The sequence below is a fragment of the Populus trichocarpa genome, chromosome 6, assembly GCF_000002775.5.
Source record: "Populus trichocarpa isolate Nisqually-1 chromosome 6, P.trichocarpa_v4.1, whole genome shotgun sequence".
Taxonomy (NCBI): Eukaryota; Viridiplantae; Streptophyta; class Magnoliopsida; order Malpighiales; family Salicaceae; genus Populus; species Populus trichocarpa.
The window spans coordinates 4379980-4403534 of NC_037290.2; the positions used below are offsets into that span (position 1 = coordinate 4379980).

At 35.5% G+C, this 23555-nt stretch overlaps 3 protein-coding genes across 4 annotated transcripts; 1 reads left to right on the forward strand and 2 right to left on the reverse strand.

Annotated features, from left to right (window-relative positions):
- The first annotated feature begins 287 nt into the window (after positions 1 to 287).
- Positions 288 to 4658, forward strand: LOC18099892 (uncharacterized). The gene is made up of 11 exons (XM_052453911.1): positions 288 to 791; positions 1120 to 1239; positions 1368 to 1464; positions 1793 to 1828; positions 1957 to 2144; positions 2246 to 2348; positions 2837 to 3022; positions 3103 to 3176; positions 3543 to 3645; positions 3721 to 3814; positions 3912 to 4658. Exons 1-11 carry the CDS (start codon positions 469 to 471, stop codon positions 4343 to 4345), a joined length of 1758 nt encoding a protein of 585 aa, XP_052309871.1. The 5' UTR covers positions 288 to 468; the 3' UTR covers positions 4346 to 4658.
- A 731-nt stretch (positions 4659 to 5389) lies between these two features.
- On the reverse strand, positions 5390 to 9563 carry LOC18099893 (protein OS-9 homolog). The gene is made up of 8 exons (XM_006381015.3): positions 9351 to 9563; positions 8668 to 8744; positions 7752 to 7955; positions 7467 to 7544; positions 6965 to 7080; positions 6779 to 6845; positions 6591 to 6697; positions 5390 to 5832 (listed from the first exon to the last, which is right to left on the reverse strand). The coding sequence occupies exons 1-8, from the start codon at positions 9430 to 9432 to the stop codon at positions 5676 to 5678; spliced, it is 888 nt and encodes a 295-aa protein (XP_006381077.1). The 5' UTR covers positions 9433 to 9563; the 3' UTR covers positions 5390 to 5675.
- Positions 9564 to 12174: 2611 nt separating this feature from the next.
- Positions 12175 to 21644, reverse strand: LOC7474690 (uncharacterized). Of its 2 annotated transcripts, XM_052453910.1 has the most exons (17): positions 21476 to 21614; positions 20754 to 21010; positions 20365 to 20665; positions 20153 to 20281; positions 19832 to 20039; positions 18258 to 18404; positions 17932 to 18006; positions 17465 to 17536; positions 16472 to 16543; positions 16298 to 16369; positions 16127 to 16198; positions 15824 to 15895; positions 15065 to 15133; positions 13943 to 14086; positions 13343 to 13414; positions 12993 to 13139; positions 12175 to 12726 (listed from the first exon to the last, which is right to left on the reverse strand). In XM_052453910.1, exons 3-17 carry the CDS (start codon positions 20593 to 20595, stop codon positions 12542 to 12544), a joined length of 1767 nt encoding a protein of 588 aa, XP_052309870.1. In that variant the 5' UTR covers positions 20596 to 20665; positions 20754 to 21010; positions 21476 to 21614; the 3' UTR covers positions 12175 to 12541. The 2 variants fall into 2 exon arrangements, with proteins under 2 accessions (XP_052309870.1, XP_002308980.2); XM_002308944.4 differs by lacking the exon at positions 20754 to 21010 and having other exon boundaries at positions 21476 to 21644.
- Positions 21645 to 23555: the final 1911 nt, after the last annotated feature.

A 23555-nucleotide genomic window follows, 5' to 3' on the forward strand; every position in this document is an offset into this window, starting at 1 on the left:
AAAAGAACTTTTTAAAAATAACTGTTATCATACTCTTAAACATGCTTTTAAACTTGTTCGAGGCTACGTCGTTATCAGAGTGTTAATAAAATTTAAAATTTTAATTTAAAATTAAATTTATTATGATTTTGAATTATTTTGATATGTTTATATTAAAATTATTTTAAAAAATATTATTTTAAAATACTTTCATACAAAATAAATTTTAAAAAATTACAATTAACACGAATCCAAACGAATTAATACCATGCCAATCCAGCACGGCACAGAAAGCAGAACACAATTGCCAGACCAATCAGAAAACCCGAAACCGCGTCATATCCAAGGAATGAAATTACACAAAAGCCAAAACAAAAACAAAAAATAACAAAACTTTCATGGTCACTCAACCTTGTAAAAACCCGAAAGAAACTAACTTTTATTCCCTCCTCACACAGACAGTCACAAAGCCCACAAGACAAAAACACAATGTCTTCTCCTTCAATGGCAAAACTGAAGGTAGCAGGAACATGGGCTGGAGTTTTAGAGGTAGAACCAGAGAATTGGACAGTGCTCATGTTGAGAGAGGAGATTGCAAAGAGATCAAACATGGGCACTGAGTCGATCAATCTAATTTTTGCTGGCAAAGTCTTGAAAGACTGTACCAGTGAGGAAAAAAACAGTCTTTCTCAATTGGGTATTAAAAATAACTCTAAAATTCTTGCTTGTCGTGTCTCTGTGGAAGAGGGTAAAACTTTAAAGAATGAGTTGTTGGCTGATGATGAAAGAAACCGTAGACTTGCTCGTATCAAGTGAGTTTTATTTTTCTTGTTTCTTTCATTCACAATTATCATCTTTGATTATATATATATATATATATTTGTGTGTGTGTGTGTTTTAATTTGTTTGTAATATTGACTTGTTATTGATTTAATTGGATTGTTGCTGGTGATGGGTTTGTGAGTTTTCTATAGGTTTTTTCTTATTTGAATTTATCGAATAAATTTTAAGTGTTTTCTTACGATGTTTGTAAGGAATTTGGTCTCTTTATGTATTATTTTACGGGTCTTTATTATTTGCTTGCTTGACTATCATCGCTAGTTGTTGCATTTCACTTGTTGGTTTCATTTAACTTGGCAGGGCAGCAGTCACTGCATTGTCCAAGAGACATGCAGATGGTGCATTACCAATAGAAGACTTCGATATCGAACTCGAAGATCAGAGTGGGAAGAAAGTGCACTTTTCTGAGACCGATAGACAGTAAGATCCTTTAGTAAATTCTGAACTTTTCTAGATTGTTTTAATACCTGACAAACTAATTCCCTTAGGAGTTTAAGGGACTATCATCCATATTTATAAGAAGTGAGATCTGAGCCATTATTTGGCAGGGCAATAATGACAGGTCTGATGCTTCATACAAGCGGAAAGCGGTTTATCAGAAAGCAAATGTTTAGTGATGCACTTGAAGTTCTTACTATGGGAGAGGTTTGTTTTTGCATTTATTTAAATGGTTAATTCATTTCAATTGATTTGCATACTTAGCTTCTATGATCTCATCAATTATTTTGAAGTTAGTGGTGCTTCTGTTAAGGTATATTTTGATTTCAATTTCTGAGGGCGCCCTCAACAGTATAACTTTTGGATCGACATCATACACTTTTTTATAGTTTTTCTTTAATTAGCTGATCACAATTCCCTGTATTTGCCATATTTCCTCTGCTTGTCTATTGCTATTGGCATTGCATTGCTTCTACATGGCTTAGTTCATTTTAAAACTTTTTCTCATACATATGAAATGATTTCTATGTTGCAGGAGGCTTTCTCTCTATGCAATCCCAAGTCTATTGAAGTGAGTGAGCTACTCTTTTTCTTTAACTAAGATCGTTAATGCTATATCTCGTTTCTCGTATCTTTTATGGTTAAGTGATTAATATCGTGTCCTTTTCTTTTTTCCTTTTGGCTATGTGTTGCTTCCAGCTTGTCGACAATATCCCAATACTGCAAATAGACATGGTGTGGTGTTACTTCATGCTCCAAGATATTGCCTGGCTCTCAGTGGCAGGATTACGCCTCGAAAAGGCTAGAGAAGGACTTGAACGTGCTCACGGAAAGGACTCCTCCCGATTCAGACTGCTTCAAGCTGGTTGTTCTTCAGAGCTCGCATTGTGAGTATCTATTGTAAACTTTCAGCATGTTTACTGATAGCTGGATAGAAAGTCTTGGTTGGCACTTTGAAGCTAATCCCGCTCTGTTACTTCTTTGTTAGATATTTGCGATTGGAATTGTTGGAAGGAGTGGTGGCATATCACAGTGGCCAATTTGACAAGTCTAGGAAGTTCTTGACCTCTGCACAAGCAAAATTCTTCCAGGTCAAACAAGTTTTTTTCCCTATGAGTGTGTGTATAAACATGAAATTGTTTGGGTAAACATATTAATTTGACTACTTTATCTCATCTTGGTTGATATTTTCCAGAATAGTGGATGATGGTACTGAATGTTATCTGATTTTTTCACTTTCTATGCTAAAGTTGTATGTTGTTTGCAACCTTGTACCAAAATTGAAACCTATGCGTCTGCAAATAAAATCTAATTTTTAGACTTTTTGCTTGAAGTGGCCTGAACTTTGGCTATTGCTTTTGTCTAAACATTAACAATCAAATTTATGAATCTCAAAATTGAACACTTGTATATTGCTTATGCTGCTTCTGAATTATTATCAGTAGTGAGTAATTCTGGACTCTTCATTTACTTTGTCTTTGATCTTCTTTTTCATCTCACTCTTTCATTTCCTGTAAAGTTATATAGCTTCCTTCCATTTGTATTCATTCTGAATACAATCTCCTGTTGTGGATTCCAGCTACAAGTGCCAGATGAAGCCTTATCAGTTGTCATGAGCATTGGATTTGGGGAACAAGATGCAAAAAGAGCATTGAGAATGAGCAATCAGGATGTTCAAAGTGCCGTTAATTTTCTTGTACTGGAAAGGGAAAAGAGAGAACAGAAACGGGAAGATGACATTCGTCGAAGAAATGAAATCAAGCAAGTATCATAAAATTGATCTCTGTTTTTTTATGGAATTGCCCTCTGTTTGTAACCTTCATTTCTCTGCTGATTTCCAGGGAGCAGAAACGGTATGGAGTTACACCCTTAAAGAAAGCTGTGGATCTCCAGAAACTGACAGAGTTGGTCTCCATAGGGTAAGCAAGCACTGAAATACTTTTGTTAATGGTGTGACTGAGGAAACGTGGTTTCATGTTGGAAAATTTATTTGTGATTTACTTTAGGAGTTCTGATGTTTGAGCTTATACCTTTGGTGCTCTTTTAACATTTGTTTTACAAATTCCAATGCACATTCTTGGTAACTGACCTTAATATTCAGTTGGATGAGAAATTCCTATTTACTTCGTGAATATTTTGACATATAGACTATCCAGTTCTTCAATGTTTTTAATCACATTCTGTAAATATGAGATTGGCACTTACTAGCTCAATCATGGTTGCCTATTTCATCCATTTAGCATTTATCATCCCTGATAAAAGCTAAGAGCTCCTCAACTTGGCAGATTTGAGAAGGAGCTTGCTGCTGAAGCTCTTCGAAAAAATGAGAATGGTTCTCAGGAGGCATTGGATGACTTGACAAACCCAGAAGCTAATACTGAACTCCAGGTCCTGAAAGTTCAAATATTTTTGTCTGAATTTCGTTTTAAACTTTTACCATTACTAACTTTGATAGACCTGCAGCGTGCTATAGAATCAAGAAAAAGGAAAAGACAGCAACGAGCCACTGATGCCACAGTTGAACAGCTTGTGTCCATGGGCTTTGAAAGATCTAGAGGTACTCATACACACACCTATGCCTTGTGGCGCCACTAATTTTAGGCATTTGGATTACCTTACTGGCTACTGACAGTTTTTTTGCCTGCATTCTGCAGTGATTGGTGCTGTCCAAGCTGGTGGCTCTTTAGAGGAAGTCATGCATCAACTACTCACACATCCCCAAGCAGACACCACAGCTGCGGCTGATGACAGCTCCAATGCTCATGATTCCTCTGGGAACAATAATGCAAGTACTGACTTAAATGCTAACGATAATGCTTGTGCTCCTGATTCAACTCCTACCAACCCTGCTGTGGAGAATCTTAGTCCAGATACTTTGGGCATTGATAATAGTAATGAAGGTCCTTCAGCCGAACAGCGGGACTTGGAGATGGAGGATGAAATTGCTGATGAACTCACAAGAGGCGATGCATTGTCAGATTATAACATTGATGTGACACAGGAAGGCGATGCCATAAATGAGTACCTCGCTTTGCTGGATTCAGGGGGTGGCAATGGAAAAGCTTCGTCTTCCCAGTTGTCCCACTAAGAGGAAAGCTGACTGGAACAATGACACGAAGCATATCTGTGAATATAATGTGAATGATGTTAATTGCAATTATAATGATAGGATGGGGAGCCTTTAGGAGTTAGGGGTTGAACTAGCATAAGTTGCATCGTTGTACTGACCAGCATTACAGAAAGCAAACGTAATTGCAGTAGATTGTGCAGCATCCATCTTGAGAGTTGTGGTGCAGGCATCTATCCTTTTCATTTTGAATTTTTTTTATCCTACCTCGTGGTTCAAATGAATGCATTTTGGAGATGGATGCCACACAGGCACAAGAAGTCTTCTTGTTTTATAGATTTCTCTGAGACGAAAGGTTGCCCCGACAAAGGGAAGAAATTCATATTAACTCACCTGTTTTTTTTTTAATTTATTTATTTCTGAAATGCCATCTTCTCCCCGAATATATTCAATTAAATCCGGGCTATTGTAATCTTAGGAATGCGATCTTGTCAATGATTGAGCCGAATGCATAAAGAGTCGAATAAAATCTTAGGCTAATCTCAGGTTTCTTATGTTATTGTTAGATTATATATGTAGCTATTACGAGAAACAGAGCAATAATATTTGAAATTTCCATACAAAATTTTTATTATTATTTTTTATAGAAGAGCGAACGATCATTAATAAGTGAAATTTACACCAAATGAAAAACACTAGCTGTTTTTACTTGATTATTTGTTTCCCGAGTATATTTTTGTTTTCGTTCATCTATTGTTTTCGTTCAATGAACAAAAATCTTCAAATTTTAATAGAATTCTTGGAGGTGGAGTTGTCATTTTTGTCACTGATATAATATATTGTTTTGTGGTGAAAATACACGACATGGAAAGGACGCAATGCTTAATAAAGAATCAAATAGAGAGGGATGGTCCAAATAAAATTCCTGAAATCTTATTTTACCTTCTTGCAGGAAGCCAACTTTTTATCTCAGAACCAACATCATAAACGACATTAAAACCCAGAGCATAACTTGACATATTAGAAAGCAACAAATTAACCATCAATGAAAGAAAAGGAAGAAAATTTCGGTAAGACCGTCAAGGAATGTCTTTTTTCATAGAATTTACATATATTCTCCCATTAGTTTCAGCAACTTCGATTTTTCCAAAGTTACAACAACACTGTCAAGCACTATTTGCTGTATGTTTTCTGAGTCCAGAAAAGGCCGCTCATTGGGCCGATGGCATGAGAGCGACTGATTGACTGTTTTGTACTTGCAAGGGAAGAGCCATATAAAACATGAAGAATACACTCCATTAGCTCGTTTAATTTGATTTGTATTGACAAAGGTCCCTCTGCAATACGTTGCTTATTCATCCGAATCATGATTAGAGGAATCAATGTCAGGTACCATAAAGATCTGCTTATCATCGGCTTCGACTTTATCTGGTTTAGCTTCCTTGTAATCCTTAGGAAGAAGATTGCAATTAATGGTGTGCCACACTGGTCTCTCTTCTTGAAACAATCTGCAAAGTCAAAAGTGGATGCAATGCATTGTGCATGCAAGTAAACACACAAGATTCAGTGGGAGAAAATGGTATGTTTCCTAAGGAAACTTATGGTCCATTTGAAGCCAGATAGAAGTGAACTTCATGTTCAAAACAAGTCCAATCATCAGCTCAACAGATAAAATAAGTGCATTTTACAGAAGAAACAAGTAAAAACAGATTGAATATAGATATATTATTACTTTGTATCAGAGAGTATTTTCCATTTTATGGTGTGAATTTTCAAGGAACTTAAAAACTGTAGATTCTCCATCTGTGTCATTCATATCAAAATTTTGAGCTTCATTTTGCAATGAACAGAAGATAGATAAATACCCCATTTTGTGTAGTAGCAACATGGCCCTTTTTCAGATAACAATTAACATGATGAGAGATGATTTTTTGCCATTGCAGTACAATTGGCTTGTTTTTCTACCCGAGCAGGACAGTTCATTGCCCTAGGCCATCAAGTTTAGTACCCCGAGCAGGACAGTTCATTGCCCTAGACCGTCAAGTTTAGTCTAAACTTGAGACAAATTTTCTTTTATAAATTACAACTTAAACAACTAGCAACACACTTTTATTAGAGAAAAGGTTGATCAGGAAGGCTGAAACATGCCATTGTATATTTTATTCCTTGACAGCATTTGAACTGTAAGCATTTTAAAGGTTGCAAGATTTTATCACATCTGATCTTTAGCATCTGTGATTTTGACCTCAGAGAGAGAGAGACTTACGGGTGCTTGCAAAGCATTGGAGAGTGTACTGTAAGTGCATACTTGCAAGTGGATAGCTCGGTGATTGAACTAATCATAGCTCTGGGCTCTGAGCAAACGAATCTCACCTACACACAAGGAAAACATGGACACTACATGAGAGAGAGAGAGAGAGTCAAAGGTTCCAAAATGCTACTCCTTTACCATACCTCAGTTTCTCGCGGCTCATTTGTAAGATCACATATGGTTCCATTTGTATACTGATGAGCATGATACCTGCTCAAACACAACAAACAGAAAAGAAATGGGGTGATTACTACCTTTTCTTGCTTTACTTTAACCACAATTGAAGTTTCTCTCTCGCACAAACTTGTTGCAAGGGTTCACAATCATACCTTTGAGATGCATCTTTTGAACGAGGATCTTTCAATGTAGAAATGTCAGAAAGATTCTGGTTGAATGCAGCTGTGGCCTCTTCATCATACACACCCAAGATAAATTCTTGGATAACCTGTAATGGGAAATACATGTATCGTTAAGGTAATAGAATACATGTTGCAGATGTGCAATATACAAAGAGAAGCCGCTATGCTGCTGGTCTATAATTGGAAAATAAACTAAAATTTTCAATACAATAATGATAAAGCAGCTGGCTGGTACAATTGCTATTACTACAACAAGCCACAAAGAAATATCTATATAAGACATCCAATCCACTTAAACTTCAAAGTTATTAATCCATCAGCCACAACAAATCACAAAATTGAAAAAGAATAAATTTTGCCCTCAATAGCATACTTCCACTTATAAAAGCAAGAAAACATCAAACCTGAATGCAAAACAAAAGAAATTGAAAGATCAAACATGAGAACAACTCATACATGCTCAAGTGGCTACCTTAGCTTTCTCGTCCTCCACATGGAATTGCCTCAACTTCTTCTGATAGCATAACTCGTAGGACCACCAACCCTCTTGCTGCATTAAAGATACAACAGTACAAGACAAATGACTTGAGACTGATACAAATTTATTCAAAAAATCTTGATATTGGAAAACAAAAAAGCATAACTAGCAGCAAATTATGTAGTTACAGATGATGTCTGTAGCAATTTTGATCAACAAATATAAGAGTATTATTTAGCATGAACATGTACAAGAAGGTTTTTGGTAATAGATACTGACTCTGACAAGGCATGAGTCTTTCAGTTCTTCAAGCAGCTCATCAGGTGTCTTCAATTTAACCCGTTTCTCAGTTTCCACAATCAAGCTGCTTACATTCAGCTGAGTAAGTGGCATCTCACTCTTAGCTTTCACCACCTTGGGCAAGAAGCATATGTAATTCTCACCATTTTTGTTGGGCATGACCATTGACTCCTGGTCATCATCCTGCAAGAATGTTGGATTAAAACAAAAACACACTTTTTTTCTGCAATTAAGATAAAGAAACCATATTCAACATAGAAGGAACTAGAACGGAAACAAATTATGGTCTATCACATCAGAAACCCAATAAATTTTCATTAGGTTGCTTCAGGGAAATGCTTTTCACAAAAAAAAAAAAATAACAGCCTCATGGGATGTGGAGAGGCTAAAAAGGAAGAAAGTAAATACATCAGTCCTGGTCTGAGCATTAAGAAACTGGCTTAAAATAGATTACACACAGACAGAACCTGCAGCTATTTAATATTACAACAGAGTTAAGCATCTTGCAATCATGTCACTTTTCAATCCCTCAATACCCAATACCCATCTGTTGCAGAAAATGAACTAGGAAACTCTCATTGACAATCAAATAATACCAGCTCTCTTTGCATACAAACTTTTTGAGAACCATTCATCTTCCAAGACTTGTGCTAATGATAGATTTTCATTTTTTCAAGCCAAAAGTACAGTGCAACACCGTCCCCAAGTCCCAGGCCACCATCGTATTGTAATTTTAAGCAGTACAAGAACATGTGGCGAGAGCACTGTTAAGGAGGCATTTTCAAAATATAGCAAGCATGCTTGTTGATGACCATGACAATGAACAGACTAGCATAATACAAAGAGATATGCAGGCCGGAAGTAAATAGATCCCAATAATCCAAAGCTTACTTACGGGATGAAAAGGAGACTCTTCTGAATGAAATTCAATCTGATATTTTGGTTCACGAGAACTACGACTGAACGTACCACCTGTTAATTAGTAGAAAGTCAAAGCACATACAAAATACAAAACAAAACAAACAGGAGAAGGATACAACTTAATAACATTGATTTGACTGACTTGCTTAACATGTAAAACACAAACCACCTTTGTAAATGATTGATCACTGCCAACATCAGTAATGGTTACATTACAGCCCACCACTTAGTTGTTCATCTATTTGTTCTTTTCAAAGGCTCACACACAGTTAAGCACCGCATACTTTGATCTAAAACAACTAAACAATAAAAAAGGTCACGCCAATTCAGCTTCCTAGCATATTTCAAACTATTACTAACCCCTCTGAATTCTCTCCCCAAAAAAAGAAACCATTAAAAAAACACTCCAACGTCTTCAACACAAAAAACATAATAAGCTTTAAATAAAAAACATTGCATGAACAATAAAACAGCTCACGAAACTCATTACCCATTGATTAATCATAACAAACCAAGTTCTTCAAAAACTCACCCTCAAATTGAGAACCAAATAGAAACAAGAAAAACCCATGTCAAAAACAATAAAATCTCAAAGACCCGTTAATCTTATATAGATAAAGCTAACAAATCTACATGAAAGCAGAAATCTTTGATTACCTGCATGAGTAGGATAGATCTGATCAGCTAAAACATGGATGCATACAGTGTATAACACCACTGTTAACCATAAAAATCTCATCTTTCAAACTCCTTTTGAGTGGTTTATTTTTCTTTCTTTTATTTGTATACCTAATAATCTAAGAACTTCCAAAAAAATGCAGATTTTGGGTTTTGTGTTGAGAATTGAAGAGGAGGAAGCAGCGTTGTTGTTGCGTTGATTGGCCAATGAAAGTTTGCCACGTCATAGAATAATGACGTGTAATACTGCCGGTCTTGTGGTCTCATGATTGTAGTGGGCTCGTGATGACTGGGCTTTTTTCTAATGGGTTTATTTTGGGTTATAATCATATTATAATTTCATAATTTGCTGAGTTACTACTATAATTTAATAATTATCATACTTCATCAAAATTATTTAATTAATCCTTTTATTATAAAAATATCAAGTGGTATCTTGATTAAAATTTATCATCCTCAATTTAATAAAATTTTGTTTCAAAATTAATTCTCTCCTGATCAAGTTTTTTCATCTTACCTTCTCTCTTTTTTTCAATTTTTTTTTTAAAAAAACATAATAAATTGGATAAAAGCATGAAATTAATCAGCGGGTTAGGTTATAAATGGACTTAAGAATATAGAAATCAAATAAATAGTTTATAAAACAATGAGGACTAACTTATCATTTTTGTTAAACTCTCTAATTTATTAATTTTTTTTAATAGTAAAATATTACTGAGAGATTTTATTATGCTTAAAGAGTAACGATATCCTGTTAGTTACTTTTTAAGGTTTATTTAAAAAAAAATAGATACAAGTACGAGAGAGAAATTACATAAATATTTTTATCATTTTTGAAGATTATGGATTTAATTTTCTATCTCCCTCTTGTATTTATTTTTTTTAAATAAATAATAAAATAATTAATAAAATACCATTAACTACTCCCGAGCACCATAAAAATTTTGTGTACATGCTTGCTTTCCAACATTGAAACTAAATTTTTCTCTCATCTACGTTTAAGCAAGTAATTCAACAAACAAATCCACTGTATTGCATTCCCATATATTTGCTTGTTATATCCCAAATTGTTTCTTTATCCTTTGGAACATTTGCCAAGCTGAACCATGGCCATAGCTTATGTTAATTAACATAACGAGGCTTTGTTCCATTCAATTAATCGATCATTTGCAAAGCCAGAGACGACGGCCTGGCCTCTCATGTTTTCGGGTCTTGGAATATTTCTCGAAGCTTAATGTTGCAACTTGCAGTTTCTCTTGAGTCTCGTTATTCGAATATGAAGAACACCAGACTGAAATCTTGCGTTTCCTGCAGTAGTTTATCACTGGAAGTGTCGTATTAAACACATTATCCCTTCATTTAAACCCCAATCAAAGTAGTTTCGTGTAGATTGGAAAGACAAAGCTTGTACAATCTGCTGACAAAACTACCATAAGAAGCATTAGATTCGATAACGAAAGACTCATCAAAATTAGACATGACAAGGATAAGAGTGGAAGCCATAGCTTAAAACTTTCATCAAGCATTCACCAATTCCTAGAACTACAAATCATTCAATAAAATAAAAACACAACATACAGATACACACTCCTTATAATTTCATTTATTTTTTAATATATTATTTTTTCCCCTCCTATATTTTACTAGTTTGAGCATTGAAGTGTCCATATATTTGTAAGATAGTTGTTTTGCAAGAAAAGTCATGGATCATCCCAAAGTCGTAGCATTGGAAAGCCCAAATTCATTCTGAAGCATTCCACGACTACATCATGTAGAATATGGCATCTCTAGTTGGATTTAACTTGATCATAATTATATAGACCATCAGAACTCACTAAGATTATAACATGTGAGCAAAACTTGGAGATCATATTATTCTAATACACCAAACACTTGTTGGCTGGAAACATAAGTAAATCCAGTCCAGTGGAAACCACAGGACAGCATTAACTAGGTCAAAAAGGTGACAAATCCTTGGTATAGTGTATCTGAAGAATCTAAGATGGTGTCTTGTTCAGATGAAATATTAGATAACCCCACATTAGCATAAAGCACCCATTCGTGTAAACTAGGCGGAACCCATTGTAAATTGATGACAGATTCACTCATGGTGTGTAACTCATACTGAGGCAGATTCGGTGCAATAATTTCTTATTGCAACACCAAAATTCTTATCTTACAGATCCTTCAGCGGGCCTCTTTGGTGATGGCCAGTGGTAAGGTCAGGTGAGACTGTTGCTCCGACGAGACTTCTACAGGGGTAAGTTGCAGTATGAACCACGGTATTAACCAAGGCAAGAAGACCAGCTGCTCCATAACATCTCGTTAAGAACCGACTAGTTAGGTCTACCGCCACATCCAAAATTATGTCCAACTCAAACCCCGACATAATACCCAGAGAACCGATCCCGATTGAAACTAACACTACCGGTACAAGATTGTGAAAATCCAAGTACTCACGATACGGAAAAGATAATAGACTAGACAACCAAAGATCTAACCAATACGGAGTTGGATGTGAAAACAAATTAGGCCACCCCATGCGCGGTGCATTTAATAGTACAAACTTGGAGAAGCCTTAAGGTATGGCACTTGATATCATATTTTCTTAATCAAGATTCTGAGAATCTATCTTCCACCAAATGGGATGGACGGTGAAAGAAAAGCAAGCACATCCAAAATTCCTGCATGATAAATCAGAAATATATCTGGAACCACGAAAAGAAAAATAATCGTTCGACTGTTAAGCACACTAATATAAAGCACACCGCCGTTGGATGGGCACCAAAAACAATGGCAAGAATAATTCCAAAAGTAGACATTATATTATTTCCAGCACGGTTAATTAATACCATTAACTGGGGACTTGCACACTGCAAAATGGAGTTTCCAAAGCAGGGCAGATAGTAGTTGTTCGCAGCCAACATAGACAACTTATATACAGATTCATTCTGTAGCAGCCAGCAAGCAATATTTACATGTACCTTCAGCTTTCTGCAAATGCATTGCGAGTTCCGACGCCAATGCCCATTGCCAATCCAATAATTTTCTATTTCTTACCGGCCTACTTTACACAACAATTAAACTGTACAAAACAACAATTAAACTGTACACAATGCTATCAGGTTGATAACAGTCTATATACATGGTGTTATATAACCAGTCTCTCGCTATTCTGGCCGAACACTTGCCAGATTAGGGAGTTCAGTTGACTGAAGCTTCTTGATTTCAGATGCAGTTACCTTGCAGGATTCCAAAGTTAATGCACGTAAATTCTTCAAAGGCTTCAAATAGCGTAATCCTTCGTTGGTTATGAGAGAATTTGAAACATTCAATGATACCAATTCTGTCAACCCTGTGGTCACAAGGAAGATAGTGAACAAGTGTCAGCTGAAAAGGAAATTTTAGTCAAATCCAATTTCTCAATTGAGTGCAAATAACAAGAAATATGGCACTAGTAGTCTCAAATAATTTCATCACACTATCAAAACAAAGAAACATGACAAAACCAATCTCTACAAGCACACGTATCCCTGTGCATCATCTATAATGACATGATTTTATTTGCCAGGTGCTATGCAGTAAAGAATAAACTTATGAGCAACAAAAAGCAAATGATACCAGAAATCAACTCCAAGGTCTTGTCTGTCAGATTCGTATTCTGTGACAGGTTCAGAACTGTCAGGTGTACAAGATCTTTGATATTCTTCACCCCAGCATCAGTTAGTCCTCCACCACAGATTTCAAGTGATTTGAGATTTTTGAAGTCTGCTTGGCATAAAAATATTAGGAGTAAGAACATTTGGCAGAATCAGAGCAGGAAAATACTCCTGGTAAAGTTTGAATTTTATGCCAAAAAAATGATTGTGGACAGTCTGGAGTCAAATTACTTATATCTGCAAATTTCAATAGCACAAAGGGAAGCAACTTGGGATTGAGACAACTTATGCAATGATAAAGTATATCCATACATTTCAAACAGTTTGTTCCAGAATCTGTAATGCGAGCGCCAAAAAGATCCAGACGTGTCAATCCAGTAAGACCTGCATCAACAAAAGCATTAGCAAGGGCAAAACATGATTAAACAGAGAAAAGGAAGATTATCCTTGTATGATTTTGAAGACTCGTCTTCTATTCAAAGTTCTCTCTTTTTGTGGTTTCTAGATTAGGGTTTTTTTTCTTGTTGCCTGAAGTATTTTGCATCAGTTTACTATTTAGAAACTTATGCTTCAAATACCAAGGTAACCTCAAAAAAAAATCTTCATTTCTGAATTCCTAGTTTCTCATCCGAGTTTAAGCTTCCAACAGATTTATCCCAATAACACTGGGAAAGAGCTCATAAATGTAATTAAGTTCGCTTATCCATTTTTTTGGAGGGTTCCCAGCATTAAAAATAAACCTCCACCAAATGCTGAAATCCACAAATGCATTAACTCAAAGACACACACAGGAGCCACATTATTTCAACAAAACATGACTCAGCACAAGAATACCATAAGGTTTCTAATAGTTGCATAACCCAATACTTGCATTCATATTCATAGGTGAATCAGATGTGGGTTAATGCTTACTCGTAAGAGCTGTAAGTCCAGCATCTGTAATTTGGCGAGCATCCAAGTTGAGTGATCTAAGAGATGTCAGTCCAGATAACTTCCTTAAACCACCATCTGTTACTAAGGTGAATGATAGATTTAAGTTCTCCAGATGAGGTATTCCTAAAACAATGGGACAAAATTGTAAGAAAGCCCTTCCATTTGATAAATACACAGAGAGATGCATGGGGTAAAAAGTTGTCTTCACATCAGACAGAACACAAATAATGGTTAATGCAACAAACCCCCATCAATTTCATCCCAAAAATCAAATCCTAACATAAGAAAGGGATAATTAACTAAGCCTACTAAAGGGAGGATCACCAGACAAGCCAATTGTATGCTTAACGTGCATTTGCTTTTCTAGTGTTTCAGCTAGCCAACATTTTTCTAAACATTTTCATGTGAAAAAACATACATCAAATGAATTTAGGGTCCCATTTTCAATGCCTCAACACAATTAACAAAGCACAAGTACCAGTGAGTGAATCTTCGGAATCCAACTGAAAGGAGAAAAGATTAAAAAAAAAGAATAAAAAGGAGAAACATGGACAGTCTGTAGAAACATTCCAGTGCTCTTGAATATGGACCTGCACTCAGCTTCATACACTACCAACCGTGCCAATAAATGACACTTCCAAATATAGCCATGGTGTATGATATGTTCCAAGCACAGAATCTTCAAGCAAGGTAAGCTTAAGTTTTTTTTGTCAATTAAGTGGACATCTAAAATATAAAGCAGCATAAACATGCATTCGCATTACACATGAGCATGATTTTCAACTCCCCACTTAATCTATATTTTCAATTCAAGACCTAATCAAAAACTAGATTCTATTCTCTTTGAAAGCACTGTAAACCATAATCATCTAGTCAATAAAATCTCTTGAAAGTTAGAGAAACAAATAACATGCAAGGGAGAATTAATCATGGTGAGATGCAAGCACCAAAAGAGAATTAAGAAAAGGAAGAAATGGTTCTGGAGAGAGAAAAAAGGTGGAATTGAAGTTCCAGAATATTCTGCAGCTAAAACCAGAATAGGACGAAGTATCATGAGTCACACAAGACAAATGCTAGATAGTAAGTGGATAGAATCCTAACCAGAAAGATGCCGCAGCCCACTGCTTCCAACTATAGTATCAGACAACTCCAAACTTTTAAGTGGAAGGCCTGAAGAGAGAAACCCAGCAGATATCAAAAGCATGCTTTAACACAAGTACAACATAGACCTGTTTGCCCCTCAATCAAAAATCATTAGAGCACCATTGTCGCGACATATTTTTTTCCCAAACATGCAACTAGCTCACAAATTAAAGCGCCAATAAAAACACAGCACTAGTGGCATGTAGTTGCCATTGCTACACAACAATGAACAATGAATGGTTCCTTTGGAACTTCAGCAATAAGCTGAGTCATTGCTTTAGAAAGTAGCCAGCATATTCTATATTTTCCAAAATACAACGAGTACGAGCTCTCAGTTATCAAGATGCATGGTTATAAAAACCCTTAGAGCAGATGGAGATTCTTGAATGGGAAAAGCAGCACTGACAGCTATTAGACACCAAGAACAAAGCTATGACTATCTGAAATAACATAAAACAACATGGTTTATGTAACCCTGGGTTCTTTTTCCTCTCTAACTACCAAAAGATATACAAAGATTTCAAAATCTGTGAGATCTAACGAGGATTCATAATAAGAAAATGCTTGTGAAGGCCAAATGCAGGATAGCTGGTCAAAACAGTTGCTCTTTTATCTCATCAGGAGTTTCTTTTGCCCTGGGTAGCAAGAGTCACTGTGGAAAGGTGGCACGCCACACTGACATTATTAAGCAGCCAAAATATTCAAGATAGAACATACCTGCCAAATTAGCAATGCCTTCATCACCAATCCTACAAGAATCCAAGTTCAAGCTCTCCAAATTTTTCAAGCCTTGATAGAAGTGAAACCAGAGAAGATGATAAGTGCAAGAACCATCATTTTATTGGAGAAAGAGCAAGAAGAAAAAATAGGTGACTGAAACATAATTGGTCGATTGTAGGACCATGAATAAATGAAATCATATAAATCTTAGAGACAACATCAAAGAAATGTACAACTATATAGAGGTTCTCTGTATCCTCTGTGAGGGGAGAGGGAGGGAGGGAGGGAAGCATTGCAAACCTTTTAGATGCACCAAACATGCATCTGTTACATCGTTGAATGCCAAGCTCAACACCTTCAAGTTTTTCAATCCTGTACATGTTTAATGCCGTAAAATCAAGATTAAATAAAGATGCTCCACTAAACTTATGAAGGACATAGTAAGGTCACAGGTAAACTTAATTCACTCACCAGAGAACTTATCACATCCATCATCAGGTAGATGACATCTGTTTAAATTCAAGTAGGCAAGGGTTGCAAGAGCTGCAAAGACAAGTTCAGAGAAACACCTACTTGATTTCCCATTAGTAAGCAGCAATATATTAAGTATTGGTTGAAAACCCAATAACTAAACAATGAGTAAACCTGAAATGGAATCTAAACATGCAGTGGTAATATTGCACCCCTCCAAGTTCAACATAATAAGCTTCTGCAAGCCTGCCAATAACAAACAAATGTTGTTACATGTCTACCCTAAAGATTGGAAACAGTGTGCAATGACCATTAGCTAAAAAGGCACGCATTTGCCAGATTAGTGGGATCATTGTAGACCATTTCAAATATTTGGGAGCCAGAGCAATTTAATTTAGTAATAACAGATACTAGCTTGAAGAAATAGCAATGATTTCCATACAATAAAATTTCATACATGGAAAGGCCTTTAGGTGATCACCCTTTGTTAGTAGCCATCTAATCTTAAAAGCGAAGCAACTATATAATCATAAAATTTGGGGCATGGGGGTGAGATGGGGAAGATGGGAGAATATTCACTGGTATAAGCAGATGTCGAGCCACATTCCCCTTTCACATTTCACAGATCATATAAATATCATTCCGCATTATGCAACACCATGTGGGATATATGGATTGCATCCCTGTGGGAAAATTAGTAAATCTTTGCTTATGAAAAAGAACAGAGAAGAAACATAGTGGAACCTCTTTCTTTCTTTTTTTATTGGAAACTCAGTGGAACCTGATATCTGGAATTGTTTACATGCACACCACAGGTGTTCCTACAGTCGGTTATGGAGTTTGCAATATAAGTTGGTAAGGTGATATCTCAAGCTCAATCTAGTCTAAGATTGTGTCTAAGTATTAATATATTTGAATCTCTTCCAAAGCATATGAACTAAGAGGTCAAAAATAATGAGAGGCTCTGCGATTTTCTCTGACTCTGGAAATGTACCATTAAAAACAGCTATTTGTTAGTGGCTTTCTGTTTTTTCTTGTGCTACACACTTCTGCAGTTTATACAGACCATATCTCTAATGAAAATTGTTTACAATTGAACAAAGCAAATGGACCAGGAGAAGCTAAGCAGCCATGTTATTAGATGAAAACTGAGAGGAAGCAAAGTACCTCTTAAATAAGAAACTCCAACATCAGTAACGTTAGTATTAGAAATCTGTAACTCCTTCAAGTTAGTAAGACCTGAAACATGAGAAACATGAGAAAAATGAGACTTTAGATATCGACCAAAATCTGGAAAAGGAAATCACAACAAATTTTGATCATCATCCAGTAAACATTCTTAAGCCTGCATCTTTTCTTTTCTTTTCTTTTTTATCTTAAATGTGGTCAATGAGGACCTACTTTTTTAATACTCTTTAACAATTCCATCTTTAGTGCTAAAAACTGAACCTGGGCCATTGGTATTCCCGCCAGCCAAGGATGGCAAACAGTGCATTCACGAGTCATTCAATTCAAGTACCCTCAAATTACAATCAAAGAAACAGGTATTGGGAAAGATAAGCATGTTCACAAAAACAGACATATACAGGTACCCCTACAGACAAAATTAAACAAGAAAGTAAATAAACAAGTACCTGATATAGCCTTCATGTCCATATCTGTGATGCACTTACAACATCTGATATTAAGGGACTCAAGTTTTTTTAATCCTGTGAAAAGAAAAGAAAAAAGGCAGCATTGAAGAGTGAGAGCCAGATCAGCAGATTAGCAACCAAATCCCACGTGATAGGATATAGAAGTGCTAGGCATAAAGGCTAACATTGAAACTCTATGAAGTCATAAGTAGGCTGAACTACTCTGTTCACACCTCTAGGAAGCATGCAATTTAAAGCAAAAATACAATGTTCTCTGAAGAATACATCAAAGAAACCTGATGCATTTATCAAACAAAAAGACAAACCTTTAAGATGAACTAGTCCACCATGAATCCCAGAACACCTCTCCATATCTAAATTTTCCAAGTTGAGCAAGGTAGAAAAGGCACGCATTCCTTCAGCAGTTACAGAGCAGCTCTTTTTCAAACTCAAGGATGTAATATTTGTAAGACCTTAAGAATACCCAGCAAGTGATTGGTGTTTATTAGTGGAGTGTCAGAATGATTATTAAATAGGTAATTACTTGGACATGCAAGAGAAAAATTTAAACAATATGGTGAATGGTAAAGAGAACAGCCATCAATTTCAGACATCAAACTGGAAAACATCTGTTCACGTGCTACAAATGGCACATTAGGCAAGTAACATTCGGATAGTCAATTTGTTCTTTCAGATCATACCCTTGCAGCTCAGAGCTTACTTACACCATTTTTTTTTTCTTCTAAATGGGCACATGGCAACATAAAATCTGTTCACTGGAAAACATCTGTTCAAGTGCTACAAATGGCACATTAAGTGAGTAACATTCAGATAGTCAAATATTTTTTTTTTCAGATCATACCCATTGCAGCTCAGAGCTTATTTAAGCCATTTTTTTCTAAATGGGCACATGGCAACATAAAATCTGTGAGATCTATAATAAATAAATAAATAACAGATCTCTTCAAAATGCTCCAAAAATTCCTCCAAGCATGACATACTTCAAAATTTGCTACAATGCTTGAGGAAACAATTCAAAAGTACTTATTTAAAGCAACAAACAGGAACCAGATCAACAACTTGTCGTTCTTAGCATTATCTAACCATTTTCCTAGCATTAAATCTTTCTTGAAAAGAGAACCTTTTCCATTAAAACAACAAACAGGGAACAGACCAACAAGTTGGCATTCTTAGCATTATCTAACCATTTTCCGAGTGCATATTACATCTTTCTTGAGAAGTTGACCTTTTCCATTGAATGCTATGCAAAATAAGTACCGTCAACTCATGACCAACCAAAGTAACATGCAGCATTGCAAGATAACTTGCTCAGCATTTTTTACCAGAGACATGATTTTGTTACCCGCATAACATTCAGCATGGTTTTCACCATGGATGAATGCATGCAGATCGTCAATTACTCTATTCAAAATTAAACAGATTAAAAACAACAATTATAAATGACTTGACCTATTAAATTTTCCAAACAAAATAAGCATCTCCCTTTGAACTCCAAATTTCAACTTCATATGGTTAATGTAAACCCTAAACATAAAAAGATCATTCCATTAATCTTTGGTGGTCCAATTGTGCTAAAGAATCAGCTTTATATTTGAATGTACCCACTACTATATTTCATATAACATAGCAGCTTAAATTTCCACCCAGAATATAGAATCTGCAACACATTGATTTTGCACACACAGACTTGGGTTATGGCAGCATGTATAATTACGAAGGTTATTTCCATAAAGCACATGGCAGAAAATAAAAACAGTCATCAACTTAGCAACAAACCATGCCCCATGTAACAATTATTAATATAGCAATAAGAGTTATAAAGAATGAAATCAGATTTTGCACCAACATAGCCAAAATAAGGGAGTCGATTGAGATGTACCACTTAAGTGTTTCAGACCATTGTCAGAAATGTTGTTGCAATAATTTAGAGCAATTGCTTGGAGGTTTGAACAGTCCTTGAGGAGACCCAACCCAGCATCTGTGACATCAGAATCAGAAAGGTCAACAGAAAGCAAAGATGAACCTTGTGAAGAGATGACATCCATCCAACTATCCATAACTCCAGGATATTCACCCAAAAGGACATCCTGTTAACAAAAAAAAGGCAAACTAATTAGTTCCATCCTGCATGAAAAACTGAAAATTGGCCCATCCTCAACAACATAAAAGTGTTTCTATTTGAAATACATTGAGAAATTACCTGAAGAGCACAGTCTCTAAAAGCTTCAAGAGAAGCTGCTGTAAGACTATGTGAGATTACCAATTCATTAAAGATTTGCTGACTTAAATCCCTTGGCAGCATAGAATATGATTTATATCTGCTGATGTCCTGTTACAATCGAGAATAAAAGTTTGATCAAACTGTCAAAAAGAACAATCCTACGGCAACACAAGGCTAAGAAATAAAGTAACCTCGCGTATTCTGTAGATGCATAATTCCAGGAGAGATGGGAAACTGCATCCTGGCTGAAGATCAGCATTGGGTCGAGCAAATGTGGTCCCCAGCCATTTTGAACTTGAACTTTTACTATAGTTTCCAGAAACCCCTCTTCGTACTCTACCCTCTAAAACCTGCTGGTCTCTCTTCCTTGAACAAATTCCACCCATTGACTTGTGATCTCGCTGGTTATCTATTGATGTCATCAAACAAGCAGAAGATCGGTGTTGTTTCCCATTTCAAAGCCAAAGCATAGGGCAATAAGCCTAATATATCCTGTATGCTTAAAAAAAAGTATCACATTAGAATTTCTTTGACTAATATAGTAAGGAAAATAAGAAAGCTATAAAAGTTAACCATCTACCATAATCTAGGGTGACAACATGATAACACTACTGAAGTTGGTCCATCATATAGTTCATATACATTACAATGCAAACTCTAATGCACTATTAACAATTCCCCAGTTGAGACAAAGAAACCTTATGGATTAAAAACAACAAAGATAAAATTCCTTGTATCAACTTAAGAACACCAGAAGTTCAGCTTTCCTAGTTAGGCGTGCCATGTGCGTACTTCAGAACCTCAAAACACAAATCATCAGCACTTTTAAGAAACCATCTGCAATCAAAGTAAGCCAAAACAACATGATAAATTAAGAAAACGGACCAACTTCCATTTCTAAAATGCAAAGAGGGTGATCACAGATAAAATTCTTCATTTTTTTTCTTATTCCACAGGCAAGTTTGAAATGAGTTGACAGAGAAATCATCCGTTATAAATAAGCAAGTCTCATCTCTCAATTCAAAAAAACCAAACCAATCCAACTTCCCAGAACAACAAAAGGGGGCACATGTAAATATTCATTTCCAACAAAAAATCACAACTTCAATCACAATCAAATGATGACCCGCTTCACTATATCAAGTTCTAAAGAAAAGTACAAAGATTTATGCTAGAAAATCAAGATTTACACCAACAAAAACCAAAACTTTACATGATCGTGCCCCTTTAATATCAGTTAATGATCATCAAAGTTACAGTTCAGGAAACAAAACATCATCAAAGTTAGTAGAAAGAAACAACCTTAGAAAAGCCAAACTTTGATGTGATCAAGTGAAAGTGATCAAATAACAAAACCGATTTGTCTGAACTAAAAAGGGTCTAGCATTGGAGAGGGAAAGAGAGGACTTTAGAGAGAGAGAGAGAGAGAGCACCGAACCTGAAAGCAAAAAAGGTCGGGAGGAGAGAAAAGTAGAGTGAGCGGTGAAGGAACTGGGGCTGGAACCGTTCGATGAAAGACACGTGGAAATTGAGTGGTTGATGAGGTGATAACTGATAAGTGTTTGGTTTTGATGGGTCCCACTTTGCGTCCTTTCTGCTTTATCCGGCGGGAGGAGAGAAATAATGGGTATGCAATTATTTTAATTATTAATTTTTTCCTTCTTCTTTTCCGCACTGTACGTACACAAATCGTTGCTCGTAGCCCTACTATACATTTAACTTTTTTGGGAAACCTCAATTTCGTCCATGACCTATATACTAATCTATATTTAGTCCCAAACTAAATTTTATCAATTTCGTCCCCCACGTTTCAGACAATATTCAATCAGGCTCTTTTGTTAATATTTTAAGAAATGCTTGCAAAAATTGACAAAAAGACCCTTCATTGATGCCAGAAGAAGCGTTTAAATATTTAATTAATAAATTATTATGTCTGGGACTCAATTAAAAATATATACATAAGTTCGATATTAAATTGATATTTACCTTCTTCTTTTTTTCCTCGTGCTTCTAAGAATGATAATCAGGCATACTTAATACTAAATTATATGCAAAACTTTTTTTTAAATGATGTTTAGTATTGCAGTTAAATCATGCTTTAAAAAAAAATATTTTTTTAGTTTTATATTAATTTTTTTGTATTTTTTTATTAGTTTAATATGCTAATGTCAAAAATAATAATATATATTATTTTAATGTATTTATAAACAAAAAAATACTTTAAAAATCAATATTTATTACGCTTCCAAACATGCACAAAGAGTATGGATCATTATATCATTAGATCAATCCACATATTTAATTTAATCAAGTATTTCACTCCAATTTACTTTAAAAATTCGATACTGAATGGAAACCCATGTATCATTTATTTTTTCCATGAATCCACTCGTCAAAAAATCTCCATTCTCGTATATCCAGAAGGTGAATTTCTTTAGAAAATCTTGAAGATCCAATCACTGTAGTTAATGAGTCAACGTAAGCAATTAATAGGGTAAAAGGTGGTATTATCATAACATGGACTGAGTTAGTATTTATTGTAAAATCGAGGGACTATTCTTATCTTTGAATCAGTGACTTTCATTAATCTCTACGGTAATACTAATAAATGTATCGAGATATTTTCGAAGAGGGCATTCATGGCCCCCTGTTTCGTCCATAGATTTATTTATGTTATCCACCTGAGACACTCAGCTGTGGGGCCGGCTGGCCGGGAGACGAGGACGAGAGGAAGGATGCTGTGGATAGAAGGAGTATTTTATAGAATTTATTGATTAGAGATAACCATGAAATAATTAATCATAAAAGTGCGCTAATGATACGAAGCTTAAGTGCAGGAAAGAGTATTTTATTAGCAACATAATGGGATAGACGGCAATGTTCTTTCCTCTGTGTACATTTCCATTTGTTTGAAGGGAGGAGGAGAAGCAATGGTAGATTCATTGACAAAGAATGTATATTTAAAGTAGTTGTTGCCCTTTCATCATTATTCCTGAGAAACATGAGACAACTTCCATAAAAGCCTTGAATCTTGATTGATTGCTTGTATCAGACGGCAATCTCATTATTTTTAATTCACAAGTGGTGGATTGAATGATTAGGAAGTTCCTTGCAAGACTTAACTCGACTTTGGTGGAATTAACTCCATCTAGGTGGATTAATTAGCTGATTTAGGATTTAATTCAAGTCCAATAATCAAACTTCTTACTTTTCTTTTAAGGGAAAAAAAAACACAAAGTTATTTCAGAGTTTATTTTTTAAAAAAAAAACCTCTGCTAATTCCAGCCAATCCCCTACCTCACCTACCTTAAACGAAATACACTCCTGCCCTACTCTAAACTACATAGACTCTCTCGTTAAAGAGCTAGTTGTTTTTGCATTG

What these genes read in the sequence shown, in the direction of transcription:
- LOC18099892 (XM_052453911.1), top strand. Translation starts at nt 469, where the DNA reads ATGTCTTCTCCTTCAATGGCAAAACTGAAGGTAGCAGGAACATGGGCT. An exon ending in AAGTTCTTACTATGGGAGAG is followed by an intron (nt 1,465 to 1,792) that starts GTTTGTTTTTGC and finishes TCTATGTTGCAG; the next exon opens with GAGGCTTTCTCTCTATGCAA. An exon ending in GGGCTTTGAAAGATCTAGAG is followed by an intron (nt 3,815 to 3,911) that starts GTACTCATACAC and finishes TGCATTCTGCAG; the next exon opens with TGATTGGTGCTGTCCAAGCT.
- LOC18099893 (XM_006381015.3), bottom strand. Translation starts at nt 9,432, where the DNA reads ATGAGATTTTTATGGTTAACAGTGGTGTTATACACTGTATGCATCCAT. An exon ending in AAGAGTCTCCTTTTCATCCC is followed by an intron (nt 7,956 to 8,667) that starts GTAAGTAAGCTT and finishes ACATTCTTGCAG; the next exon opens with GATGATGACCAGGAGTCAAT. An exon ending in AAGACTCATGCCTTGTCAGA is followed by an intron (nt 7,545 to 7,751) that starts GTCAGTATCTAT and finishes TCTTTAATGCAG; the next exon opens with CAAGAGGGTTGGTGGTCCTA.
- LOC7474690 (XM_002308944.4), bottom strand. Translation starts at nt 20,595, where the DNA reads ATGACATCAATAGATAACCAGCGAGATCACAAGTCAATGGGTGGAATT. An exon ending in TGGATGTGATAAGTTCTCTG is followed by an intron (nt 16,199 to 16,297) that starts GTGAGTGAATTA and finishes AAACATGTACAG; the next exon opens with GATTGAAAAACTTGAAGGTG. An exon ending in TGGAACAAACTGTTTGAAAT is followed by an intron (nt 13,140 to 13,342) that starts GTATGGATATAC and finishes TATGCCAAGCAG; the next exon opens with ACTTCAAAAATCTCAAATCA.